The sequence below is a fragment of the Scatophagus argus genome, chromosome 10 (assembly GCF_020382885.2).
Source record: "Scatophagus argus isolate fScaArg1 chromosome 10, fScaArg1.pri, whole genome shotgun sequence".
In the NCBI taxonomy this organism is placed as follows: domain Eukaryota; kingdom Metazoa; phylum Chordata; class Actinopteri; family Scatophagidae; genus Scatophagus; species Scatophagus argus.
The window spans coordinates 11,413,835-11,427,880 of record NC_058502.1 but is presented as its reverse complement, the minus strand read 5'-3'; the positions used below and the strand labels follow the sequence as shown (position 1 = coordinate 11,427,880).

General features: G+C 40.3%; 1 protein-coding gene across 1 annotated transcript; it reads left to right on the top strand.

Moving 5' to 3' along the window:
* Window positions 1-13,591, top strand: zfand4 (zinc finger, AN1-type domain 4). Its single transcript, XM_046402282.1, has 10 exons — window positions 1-486; window positions 1,912-2,225; window positions 4,149-4,224; window positions 4,974-5,041; window positions 5,173-5,359; window positions 5,779-5,926; window positions 6,474-7,682; window positions 8,621-8,675; window positions 11,684-11,801; window positions 12,496-13,591. The coding sequence occupies exons 2-10, from the start codon at window positions 2,042-2,044 to the stop codon at window positions 12,629-12,631; spliced, it is 2,181 nt and encodes a 726-aa protein (XP_046258238.1). The 5' UTR covers window positions 1-486; window positions 1,912-2,041; the 3' UTR covers window positions 12,632-13,591.
* The last annotated feature ends 455 nt before the right edge of the window (window positions 13,592-14,046 follow it).

The following is a 14,046-nucleotide window of genomic DNA, read 5'->3' as shown; positions in this document are numbered from 1 at the left end:
CAGGAGGCCTGAGAGAGAAAGCGTGTTTTCCCTTTTTGACTGTCTGGGACTCAAACCAGAAGGATGTGAGGAGGGTGTTGTCCCGCCCACTTCACCATCAGTAATACCAATTGGTTTCTTTGTCCGCCAGTCACCTGAAGTCACAAGTCACAAAGGTGTTGTTCGAACGTCGTTGACAGGTATGATAATGTCGCCAACAAGGGGACCATGGCGACCGACAGCGGGCGACAGTTTCGTTTGTTCCGTGTGTAAATTTTAGGGTTAAACGTGATGAAAGGCTGCTTGGTTTTGAGCATAACGTCACCCTCGATAGCAAGCTACATCGGACGGGACAAGACTGAAGCCAATGAATGTAGCCTAGCAGCCTGCTAGCCCTACGGAGAAAGGTGGCCATTGTTTGAGTTGTTGGCTAACATGGCAACGAAAGCTAATGTTAGCAGCTTTGGCTAGACGGGCTTCGCTGCAGTATTACTGCAGGGGATACAGGTAAGCAGACTTAAACGATAAAGTACTAACGTTAACCAATGTTTTTATTTGTATTTTGAAAGCGGGGAGATATAATTATCTCTTGCGTGACCTTTCTCTGCTAACGTTAGCCGCTGGAATTGTATTGAGACGATTCCCAACTCCATTCATCTCCGCTGTCAAGCAGCTAGCTAAACTAGTTCATTTGTTTTTGCCGATCAGGCTTCTGCTGCGCTGTAAACCACAGTTTCATATTAGGTTAAATGCAGCTGGATGCCGTCTGAAGAGGCTTGGGTTGCTTGTAGCTTGACAGACTCATGGTTTTCTTGTGGGATTATCCTCCTCTGACAGCCATAAGTTAAGCCTGAATGGGTACCCCACAGGCCTCGAATACTAAAACTGTGAAGACAACAATCAACGAGACAGTTCATATTCAGTGTTTAAACCTCATTTGTGGGCACGTATTATTATCCCTGTCTGTCCTCAATAACATCCCCAGTAATGTGTAAGATCTCACTTTAAATGGTCAGTTTGTTATAGGTTCCCAGGACAGCAGCTTATGAACAAATGCAACCCAAATCACACATGGGAACAAGATAATACTAACTGTATATTAATCTCACACCCAGACCAGAACATGTATGGTTTGCATGTTAAAAACGTATATTCCTCTGCTGTTGCCGTTAAGTGATAAAGGTATCCTAGGTTGTACTAAATAACACATTATTTCTGATATTCAGTTCAGCTTGACTTCCTTTTTCAGAATAAATAAAAGCATGACTCCCTCTCATGCATATTAAATGCTGTGTTGTCATATGACACAAGGTCATCTGTCAAAGGCTGGGCACTGGACACCTCATAACACAGATGAGCTTATGCAACACACCTGATCTTCTTGAATTTTGGCCAGGGCCTTAAATGCTGTGCTGAATGTTTTATGAGAGGCTTGCACATGTCTGCCACCACTGACACACGTTCTTGTTTCAAAACAGTTGCTTTTCATTTTAAAATATACAGAACAACCATCTAGAGGGCTGTTTTTTTATTATATGGATGAACAAATTTGTTACCATAGGTCCATTCTGTTTGTATTACTTACGAAATTACTTCAGTGGCTGTAGAAATCAGTTGTTTATTCATTATGTCTCTAGAAGTTTAAAGAATTTATGTGGCCCAGCTAAATAGATTTTGTGTCTGCCTTTCAAAGGTCTGCACAAAATTTGAGGTAAACAAATAGGCTGATTGTAAAAATGGTGTATTCATGATCCATCAAAACTGAAATGAAGTGTTAAATTTCGAAGAGTAGACCCAGTATCTCAGTTCTTGGCCTGTGGGAAGCACACAGTCTATTTAAGACACTTGATTGCAGAGGCCGGCAATAGTTAAACTAATCGATCCCTTCAAAAGGTTATAATAATCATGCTTTGCTCTTATTTCTGCTTGCAGCTGTGGTCATCCTGCATGATGTGTGACGGTCGTGAAGCCAGTGAGAAGTGCCTGTCCCTCTCTCCCTCATCTTGGGCCAGCCCCCCATTTTAACCATCTCTCCCTGAAGTCTCTCTTACCACCTGCCCAGATGACTGACAGGAAGGAACCGCCCTTCTTTAATGACGACAGTGTGGGAGCCTTTCACTATAAGCTCCCTTTTTATGACACTATGGAGCTCTTCATAGAGACCCTGACAGGGACTTGTTTTGAGTTGCGTGTGTTGCCCTTTGAGGCTGTCATTTCAGTCAAGGCAAAGATCCAGAGGCTGGAAGGTACAAAGTTCATTAATGTGTAATTTGCATGTTTTTATCTTGTTTTTTGGGCAAAGTGTCCATATTTTATAAATCAGGCTATCACACCGATTGAATCAGAAAGCATTTTTTGATAGACTGAGAAGATGAGGATTACAGAAATACTGAGTGTTTACATCCTGTTATTACTGCACTAAAATGTTTGATCTATTGTGACTTGTTCTTTATTGTATATGCACTACAGGCCATGCCTTGAGCTAGCAGTGGGTGTTCATAAAATGTCAGTTTCACCCAGTAGCATGCATTGCCGTTGCTCTCTTTGTACAGAATGGAGGAAACTAGCAAGTTGTGCTGAATCGCAACATCAAACCATCAGCCAGAAGTGCATGGCGTCATTTTAGATTCAAGACTCAAAACAGTGGGAGAAAGTCAGGCTGTTTGCTGACTGTAAAATGCTGCTGCCTTATAATATCATTACCAAACAAATCTGTGGACTCACTTGTTGGCTTATCTCCCAAGTGAGGCAGCTGAGGGTTCACAGATAAGCAGAGCAAAATACATTCTACAATATTGTTAAGGATTAAGCCGTGTGGTTTGTGTAGGAATTTGTTTGAATGAATTAGGTGTCTATTCATACTTGATTTTTGCTTGAAAAATGAGTCTCTTTATTCAATTGAGACTTTGGGTTTCGGACTGTTTGACAACAGAAGCAATTTGAAGACATCGCTTTGAGCACTGTGAAACTGTAATGATATTTTATAGACTAAACCATTAACTGTGAAAATAATCTGCGAACTAATCGATAATGAAAATAACCATCACAGTTGCAGCCCTAGTTGTTTACAATTAGGATGACCTTCTATATCCACAGAATGTAGCTATAGAAAATTGTCCATATCTGCTTTCTCTGTGAGGACATTATTCAGCCAAGTCTGTGTGTTTGTGATGGAGCATACCACTAGCAGTGGGCGATCTGGCTCAAAAATAATATCATGATCTATTTTGATTGCAATCTGTAATCTAAATTGTGGTCTTTTCTCTCCATTTTGAAATGCTCTGTAGACCATAGCCAGGCTGTTTTCTATTTCACTTTACATTTTCACTTTTAAAGCAAAATATTGCATAATTATCTATGTTTTTTCTTTTGCTAGCTATAATTCGCATTGCATCATTTATGTAATTTAAGGAAGAGCCCCATGAAGTATTACATACAGTCGTTAGTATAGCCTCATTACTATGTGTATTTACACAGCATGGATTTGCTGGTCAATAAGGTTATGTGAAGTTGAATACGGAAGTAAGAGGACATTAAATATCACAATCTCTATGATTTGTGTAAAATTAGATTGTGAATCCCTTTGAGATTCATCGGGATCATCATCATCAGAATACCCACCCCTAGCATTCTGCAATGGGGAAAAAAAAACACTGCTCACTCTCTATTACTGGCTCACCTTCAGCACTTAGTCAGCGAGTTCACTCATTGTGGGCTCAGAGAGCTTCCTGGCTATGCATACACTCTCATCTCATTCCAAGGAATAGCTCCAGAGAGCCTTTGTGTTCATTAGGCTGCCATCCCTCTATTGACGTCTTATTACTTTGGTCATTATCAGTAATATTCAGTTCAGTATAGAAATGTAGCAGTCCACCAACCTCATGTATTAAGCTTACTTTATGGTGAGGTGACACCGTAGCACATCAAATAAATGAGCATTTTTTTAGTTGACAGTGCATCTATTGTGATTTGCTCTTTTTCTGTAGTTGCATAGTTCAGTCTTTAGGGGGCAGACATGAATCATCTTCAGTGGTGTATGGATGCTTCTGTTGGTAGCATTCCCTTCTTGACTGTCTGTCAGATTAGTGAACTCAGTGTTTGAAATATGAGCAGGTTCTTGTCAACTTTGGTTGTTTTCTCTTCTGCCTTGTCTTTGAATGTCTGTAAAGGTATCCCCGTTGCCCAGCAACACCTTATCTGGAACAATCTGGAGCTGGATGATGAACATTGTCTGCATGACTACGGGTAAATAACCCCCCCCCCCAAAAAAAAAAATCCTTTCTATCCTTTAGAGCACCGACACTGAGGCAAAATCACACAGATAACAAGGCTTGTTAGAGCAGCGAATATGAATACATTTGAAAACATGCAGTCTACATCCAGAATCATTTGCAAATGTACTTTAAGCTGTTTTGCTGTGGTGGGGGCTCAGGCTTATGTCAGTTCAACATGTTGCAAATGGACCCTGGATGAAGAGCTGGTCGAGGTGACACACTGTTCATGTTTTGATAGCTTGCCCTTCAACTCTTGTAGGTTTATGCGATGCAGACCTCACCCTTCATTGCTCTGCTGGCTGCAGATGGTTGTTATTGTTATGAATGCTTGTCACTTAATTTTCCACATGAACAGCCTCTGGTGAGATCTTGCTAGGCCTGCCTCTCACACTGCAGCATGCTTTTGAAGTTTTAGAAGCAGAGCGGTAGAGTAGGCAGTGCAACATCTGCTCATATGTAACAGACGATTCTGTGAAAAGGCGATCAAGTTCATCTGGAAGTCATCTGGACTCTTGAAGTGTTATTTAATTCAGATCAGAGTTTCTCCCCTCTGCCCCCAAAGTAAAGCATTTTACTCCAGATGTAAATAGGTTGCCTACTGTTATTTCCTTTCCATTACAATTACAATTACACAGACTGGGGAATGGGTTACAGTAGTGTGACTTATATACTTACTCTGCTGTTTTCATTCATGTATTTTTATCATCACTCTGTTTGTAGCATTGCAGAGGGCTGCACTTTGAAGCTGGTCCTAGCGATGAGAGGAGGCCCTATTAACACCAGAAAAGGTAAGGAAGAGACTGAAGAACTGTACACTCACATGGTGGCTAAATAACTTCAATCAAAGGACATTCCCTAATACATCAGGGCATCAGAATATGCTGTTAAACTACAGAACCCTTTATATTCTTTTTTTCAGTAACCATGGAGGATCCTATCAAAGAGGTGGCTGACCTGATGGAGAGCACCAAGGAGGAGGGATGGGAGAAAAGCCTTTCCAACAAGCAGGTCACATTTGTGGTCTATCGTGAGGGGGACCAGCTAAACTTCTTCAGGGTGGTTGACAGGGGAGATGGCACCCTGACCCCGCTGTCTGAATCTATGAGGTTGGTATATTTTCATGATGTCTATGTTGTTTTATTAATATTATAGAATTAAGCATGATTATTATATAATTATATTTTTGCTTGTTTGAATAATGATACTATGTATATAAAACGAATAAGGCCAGGAATTTGCGCACACTGGCCATTATTAAACTTACAGTAAGTGATCTCAAATCAGAAATATAATCTGTTGCATCAGTAGTGTTAAGAATGCTGCAAGAAAATGTGAAATGAGTATAATTTTCATGTAATTGTACAGGAGTGAGTTCAGTGGTAGTTGGTGAACTCTGAAGTTGAGTTCCTGACCATTGTGGTGACAAATGTTGCAATGAGCAGAGCCATCGAAGAGACTGCCATTTAGCAGAGAGCTTTGTTAGATCGCTAATAGGAAGAGTGATTTTTCCTCTGATATTTTCCAGTGGTGGTTCGGTGTATAATGTGTGTGCAGAGGAGGAGGAGGATGGAGAGAGTTGTGCAGCTGCACAGCAGAGCCTTGAGAACTCCATCACCATGAACAAAATGAAGCTACTCAAAGCCAAGATGGAGGACATGAACCTCAACAAGAAGGTTGGATTTACTGGGATCATGGAAAACCCAGTAAATTTTTACTGTCTTTTAGAGTGCAAAGGAGGCCTTCACACCCATTTATTATTATTGTTATTTTTTTTTTTTTACATATACATTCTGTTAAAAACAGGCAAAGTTCTCTTTATGAAAGTTGTTCTTCACAAAGAAATAAAACATATAAATGTTTATATATGTTTAAATAAATAAACCAAATTATGTCTAATTTCTTCATGCCATAAAATCCTCCTTATCATAATCATAGACTAAAAACGGTAGCCAGAAAACATTTTGCATACTGCAGATGCTCTGCACCACACACTAATTTGCATGTGTTTGTTTGAGGAAAGAGCTTTTCATTACATTTAACTCTACTGGCTCTATAATATTTTATGCTCATAATTAATTTATATGAACAGCTTGAATCAAGTGATGATACAACCACTATGATTTTATAATTTTGCAGAATGTGAAAAATACTGAAAATGTGTATTACATTAGCGTGGGTTCTGTGGTGTAATCTGTCTCCGTCCATATCTGTGTCTTACAGCCGAAGAAGTCTGCAAAGATAAAACCACGGCCCCCCTTCAGCCCACATCCCTTCGGTGGCTCTGTAGGACCTTCCAGCACACGACACCATCATCGCCTGTATCGTTCTCTCCCACACATCAACCAGCCTCAGCAGTCAAATGCACAACTACCTCCAATCCCAGACCATAAACCCATAGATGCCACCTTGCCCCCCACTGCTGCAGCGACTGCCCACTTGTCCATCCCTAGACGACCCCCTCCCTCGTTCTCCTCACCCTCTTGTTATATGCTTCAAGAGGAGGAGTCATGGGAGACATGCCCGCCATTTGCAAAGATCCGACCCCCTCCAAAAGTGTCCCGCTTAGACATTGGCAGCACCAGGTTGATGAGGGACTGTGTGTACCCCCAACTCCCTCCACTGTGTATCAGGGGTCCTCCTGAAGCCACCTTCGACCCAGCTGATCCTGCAGCGGAGGCAGTCGGGCTTGGTTTATTAGAGGAAGCTGCTGGGCTGGTGGTGCCATCACAGCCTGGAGCTCCATTTGGGGAACTGTCAGATCCTCTGAGTCTGGACGTGTCCACCCAGCCAGAGGGAGGTCTTCAGTCCCTTGAGGTTGGGGCTCAGCACCAGATGCCGCTCTCCCCTTCCCCACTCAGCACCTGGACACTTGGGACAAGTGACACTCTCACAAGCAGAGCTGATAGAACTCTGCTTGGCACATCATTTCATATCACCCCGCCCTCTCCATTACCCGCGTCCGCCTCACCATCCACTTCTACCAGCTGTTTACAGCCCAACCTCCAAGCACAATTCTCTGCACAAGTGAAGCCAGGCAACACATCCCCTCACCCCTCAACCACCTCAACAACTCATCCACCCCGCTTTCGTGGTGTTAAAGTGGAGTCACCTGGCAAGAGGCCAGAGCTTATCTCCAAGAGGGAAGCAAGAAGCATCACTAAGATGGCCAACCAGGCCTGTAAAGAGCCCCTGGGATCCCTGAACAACTCTGAACTCTTGGCTTCTCTTTCTGCAAGGGCTCCAGACAGCAGCAACAACAAGGATAGCTTTGAAGAGAGTCTGGGACTTCCACTGGCGTTGCCTCCTGCCACAGCTTCAGGGCAGGGCAGACTTGGCTCCAGGCTGCCATCCATCCCAACTAGCAGGCTCCTTCAGGATGATGCTATAAGACAAATGTCACCATTGCACCGTGCAGCAGCCTCTTCCATGGTGAGCACAGATAGGTCATTGCTGCTAAGATTGACTTTGTGAAATTAAAAACTAAGTTTGTTTGTTTTGAGTCATTTATATTATATTATTATATTCTATCAGTGTATTCTGTATGGTGCTATAAGGTCATTTAAATGTGGCAGCACATGCTTAAAAGTAAAAGTAGGGGTGGTATGAAATTATCTTTGCTATAATTGTCAGAATTTTGTTGATATTACTTTCACTGAATTGTTTAAAATCACACAGTAATCAGTAATTAATCAGGTTCATCACATTGATTCCTGTTAAGTTATTTTTTTAGGAAACCAAAATCACACCTTTTTTAAAAAACTGCATACATTGCATTGTAGTATTTGAGATATCTTGCTGTGAGAAATTTTAGCTGCTCAGTCGGTAGAGATGAAGTCTTTCAGGCAGGATATCACGATAAGCCACAAGATGTTGTGATAACAGCAGTATCTCCCAGCCCTGGATCAAAGCAGACAACGAGAAATAAAACACCCTCACAGAGCTTCTCTATTGAAATACATTAGTAAAATGCAGTAGTTGGACTTCGTTAAACCATATGTATCATATATGATTTCCATACAGTTTAACATATTAAAATGTGTCACACTTTCAGCACACGTCACACATAAGCAAAAACCCACTGCCTTGGCAGTAAGTTTGACAACAATTAGAGATGCAAATACCACTTGATTCGTGGAAAATATCAGAAGTCAGAAGTGAGATCTATCAGAATAATCTAACCTTCTGTTAGGAATATCAGTTTATCTTTTTGTATTTTTGAACAAGTGTTTGTTTTTCCTGCTGCATAAACTTAAACTACCATGTACAATTCAAAGTATACACCTCACATGTTGGATTTTTCTGTAGAAAAAGTATTGCAGTACATTATTGATTTGCTCTAAAAATATTTTGTGTTTCTGTTTTGTCAGGCCACCAACAATCTTGCATCAGCTGGGGGAGTCATGGCCTCATTTGAGAGAATAGGTAAGGGCAACTCACAAAAACCTTTTATGTTTTCATGAAGTGTTAATATATAAAGAAATTGCTGCATTTACAGCCTGCTTTCAAATTGCTGTTAAGACGCACCACAGTGCACATATTTTTGCCACAAAGTTCTGAACTTAGATGCCGTTGCTGAAAGCTGCCGTCGCACACACAGAGGATATTGTTATGTGAAAGCCGTCAGTGCATGTTGTGTGAGCACTACAACAAAGCACCACAAGGGTTTTAAATATTCATTACTGCTTCATTTGCAGAAGGAACACACGCAACAGAAGGCGCCGGGCCTACACACAAACACGCTCATTTATCAGTGTCTGACACTGATATACTTACGAGATTCATAGTGAATTCGGATAAATACTCATGGATCAATACAGCAAGTAGTGAGGCAAAGTTCTCCTTTTTGCTTTTGTTACTGGACAGCTGTTCTTCAGTATCAGTGATTCCCATAGGCTCAGAATTTGTTGGTGGCAGCCCATTGAACAGCCCAACAAACGACTGCACCTGAATGACTTTTTCTGCTAGTCTCCATTTCCATTTCCACACGGAACGGTGAAAGGAATCAATAAATAATTTTTAAAAAATGGGGAAAAAACATATAATAATAAAAATAAAACAAGCAGGACAGAAATCTTTTGGATAGAGCCAAACATATTTGAGTGGGCCTCCAAAATAAATTAAGTATGCTGACTGTGGTGTTCACACCTCTGTGAGTTATTGAAAGAAAAAAAAAAAAAGATTAACATACTCATCATGCTTGTTTATTTTTTTTCTGGTCCTTATTGAGTTTATGGGGTCTGTTTATTAAATACGAAGTCTGAAATTTTACTTATGCTTATTTTATTTGGAATGTTTCAGACACATCCTTGGCAATAATTACATCTTTAGGACTTTTGGGGGTTATCTTTTTTTAATAGCTTAAAAAAAAAAAAAAACACTCAGACTTATGTGCTGAAAAATGAGTCATCCCTCCATTGTGATATTCTGTGTGCACTTGACAATTTTTTCCCCAGTGGTGTGTCTGTACTTGACATCATTCTCTGTTTCCTTAGTCAGGGCACATCCACTTGAGACAAATAAGAAACATCCTCATAGCATGATACACTACCTCTGAGTTATGCTGACCTGATGGGTTATGGCCAGTTGTAAGCAAATAATTGCTCTGCAAAATCTACATCTGAACAAAACATATCTTGATAATGCTTTATTTGACACGTCGTCAGATTTCCTCATAATTTCTCAGAAGTTTCCAGGAACAAGCTGTGTAGTTTAGTATTGATTACAGGGGAAATAGAGAGAGTGTTCAATTGGATACAGTTTCCTGTAATAAAAAAAATGATAAATGAATATTTACTTGGGTTAACAGGGAGATGTTTCAAGGAGAATCAGTTTTCCCTGCAATAATTATTACCTCATAGTACTTTAAAGGAAACTTCCTGGGAAATTATTAGAAACTTACAGACCTGCAGAAGTATTTTAATTGGTCTGTAAAGCAGATCTAGCGCTCATAGAAACCCTTTGTGCTCCAGCTGCACCAGCTTTCACAAAAATCTCATTGTGCTGCATTAAAATTTTGGAACTTTTTCTGCTGTTGTAAGTGATTGAACTGCAGAGCAGCAGAAACAAAATGCAGTCAGCAGTTTCAATGAAGATATCAACACTGACAGTAAAGGTAGCTTTGTCTCTTTCTATGCACCATATGTCCACAGTGCTGCTGTGTGCACAGAAATGTATTAAATGAGTGGGATTAGAATTGGGAGCAAAGAAAATGCAACCGGGACAACCCTTAATTAAATGTAATCAAATTCAAGTGGGGTCTGTTACACAAGAACATGTGAGAAATGTGCTTGTGTCTGAACGTTTTTGAATCCACTGTATGCCTGTATATTTGGAAATTCAAGTGCACAAGACAAATAAAAATCCAATCCCACGCCCAGATGCTTGACAGCAAGCTCCCTGCGCCTTCATCACAGAGCTGTCAGTTTTATCTGTATGTTTCTGTATCCCCACGGCTCACAAACCCAGCCGAGCTGCATGCTTCCACAGACACGATTATCACGAGCACAAGCTGACATAAACCAGTGTTCCCTGACTTGGGAAATGAACGGTTTACTTTCTGACATATTTCTTAAATTACGACAAGCATAATGGTTCAGATGACAAAGAAGATTTCCTGAAACCCCTTTTCAAATGGAGACATGCTTGATTGACAACTATCTGCAGCACTTCAAGACTCACACTTAATGCAAGATGTAAACTGTAAACTAAAGGAAGTTTATATCTTCCTTGATTGACCAGAATTATTTGAAGATGACACAGCATGCTTGAAATGAATTGTCAGGACAAAGAAACCCTGGATAAAACAACATGAATGTGACAGTTTGAACACTGTTTTTAAGGGATTATTTTCTGGCAGTTTTTTTCCTGTGGGTATCAGGTGTCATCCATTAAGCAAACATTACGTGTAATATGAGAATGTTCTGCTTGCGCTCAGTTAAATGACAAATAAAGTAGAAACTTAGACAAAACAAGGCATAATGGTGAAGACTGACGGTTTCTCAGAAATGTGCGGTAAGATAGAAAAGCATATTGCATTTCAGGCCGTGCTTCAGTGTGTGATTTCCCAGCAGGTGTTTTGCCTTTAGACGGCTGGTGTAAACGGCCGCTTTGACATCACTGCTGGGGTTTGGTCAGCCTGAATGTACAGAATAGAGAGACGTGTAATTTTCCTCCCTAGGGTGCTTTGGTGTTGGATCAAACCTTGTATGGCTTCATGATTACTATGATGGATCTTACTTGACCGAATGTGAAGCCTGAGAAATGTTAAACAAGTCGACACCAGGAACAAAAATTTACCAGAGAGCCAAGCTGCATGATTGTACTGTATATAGATTATTCCCTGGCACTGATACAAACCTTTTCACTACACGATCTGTTATTCCACACTGGTACCTTTTAAAGTAAATAAAAAATGTTTCCTCTACTCTCAGGCACTCCAACATACCACCTACCTCCAGTCAAGGCTCCCGCAGGAAACAAGAAAAAGAGCTCAAAGCACTGCTTCCTCTGTGGCAAGAAGACTGGCCTGGCCACCAGCTATGAGTGCAGGTACAAGTGCCTCCAGCATTTTCGCCTGTGCTCACACACTCGCATCCTGACTCTAAATCAAGTCTCTCCATATTTGCCATTCTTGTCCTTGAAGCACCCCTTTTAGTAGAAAGTGGTCTTTTCCTAATTCATCATTTCGTCTCTCTGTCGTCTTTCCAGTGGAAACCGGTCTCTCTTTACCACTTGTTCTGCCACAAGTTATTAACATTATCAAAGTTTCTCCCTACGACATTAATGCGGATGACTTCCTCCTCTCAGGCCTTGTCCAGGCCATACACACTGAATCTGATGTAACAGTATGTAACTCTAATCACTTAACACCAGCTACTTGGAAGTGGAGCTGTGTTCAAAAGACCAGCTGATGCCGGTCTTGTCAAATGGTAAATTTCTGCAATTAAACGGGTAATGTATTAGTGCTCACAAAGTACATAAATGAGACATAGGAAACGGTGTTGCTGTTTTTATTAATGCACTGATGGGAATAGAAAGATTAAAGCACACAAAGGAGGCATTCAGTCTTAAGAAAACTTTGCTCTGAGGGAGTAACGTGATTCTGCATGAGCAGAAAAGCCTGAGGTCTGAGCAGATTATGTTTGCTGATGGAGAAACTCAATGTTTTTATTTTGCAACTGAGGTCTCATGAGGAGCATTTATTGCACACATACCAAAATAACTGTTTATTTAAATCTCTCAGGTGTGGTCACAACTTCTGCGCCACCCACCGCTATGCTGAGACGCATGACTGCACCTACGACTACAAGAGTGCCGGTCGGCGATTTCTGCAGGAGACCAACCCTCTTATCAGTGCTCCCAAACTGCCTAAGATCTAGACCCTATAACCCTCACCTCTAATAAGGGATGACCTGAAGAACTACAGATTATAGCGACTGGACGGTAGAGATTCTACAAAGTCATTTCTAGCAGAAAGAAAGAACTTTATCACCACTGTGTGCTTTTTTTTTCCTCAGCCAGGTTTGCTTAAAATTTATATAAAATCTGTAAAGCCAATTGTGAACAAAATGAGAGTAGTATGAAATGGCACAGGACTACTTATCACCTCTTGACAATGTGAAGATGTTTTTCCTTCTTATGTTACCTTGTTCCTTTTCCATTGGTAAAGAAAGAAAACAAACAAAAAAAAAACCTGTGCATGTATGTAGGTAGCTTTGGCTAAATTTATGTGCTGCACGTTCACACATATCTATTTTTAGTTTTGTGAGCATTTATTTTTTAAATAGGACCGCTGATGACTTTTCATTCGACAAGTCTTTGACAGATGCACTTTAGAACTATCATATTTATACATTTGACTTTCCTTACTGTGGGGGAGGGGGGATACTTAACTTTCTGTGTTTGTCTTATGAAGTGTTTATGTTGTCATCCAGATTTTTATATACTGCACCTCTAAACGGCTTTCTTACATGGGCACATACATACTCACATCACTAATGAGATATTTCTTGAAAGAGAACAGCACACCCACCTATTGACGAAATGCTTCATATTTATTAATGAATATTACTTATTTAAATTCAAGGTTGGTTTTGAAATAGCAAGTATGCAGTGTGTGTTGGTGTGAATGTCATTTGTAATGTGTAATTCTATCAAGTGAAGTGTATTAGGATTGGACGATGTGGTTATGGTATTTATGATGTGTCTGTAAGTAAGGTGGTTGCCATAAAAAAATCTTTTGTAAGTCTTTTTTTATTGCTCAGCTGTTGCAAAAAAAAACTTAAAATCCTGTTATTATATCTACAGGGGTTTGATCTAATAAAGTTTCTTTCCTTACATACTGCACATGATTGATGTAAGTGTTTCGTATATATGATTATATTTTCATTTGATATATTTTTTTTTTTGTTTTAACAGAAAGTCCTGTTATAATTTCCTCTCATTTCCTAACAGTGTCTTCCTGCTGTGGTTCCTCATTATTTGCACATTGAATGTTTGACCTTTCCTGCTGCTATCCCTTAATAGTTTTCATATTACTGGGAAACGGATGAGATTTCTGTTTGGCATCACTGACTCATTCCTGTCCTCCTGACTCAGACCCATGACTGGTTCCTTAGCAACAAGATGAGCATTCTTTGAACCTCACTAGAGCCCCTCACTACTAATTCTAGACAAGTTGGGACAAATAGTAGATGAGGACAGCATCTTGTTATGTCACCTTTGATTAGTGTTAGTGTCACCTTCTCAGGACAAATTTGTGATCTTACTGGGATACTATCTGCTAATTTTTCAT

Coding starts and splice junctions, on each gene's coding strand:
- zfand4 (XM_046402282.1), top strand. CDS start 2,042: ATGACTGACAGGAAGGAACCGCCCTTCTTTAATGACGACAGTGTGGGA. Junction 2,226..4,148: donor AAAGATCCAGAGGCTGGAAG/GTACAAAGTTCA, acceptor ATGTCTGTAAAG/GTATCCCCGTTGCCCAGCAA. Junction 5,360..5,778: donor CCGCTGTCTGAATCTATGAG/GTTGGTATATTT, acceptor GATATTTTCCAG/TGGTGGTTCGGTGTATAATG.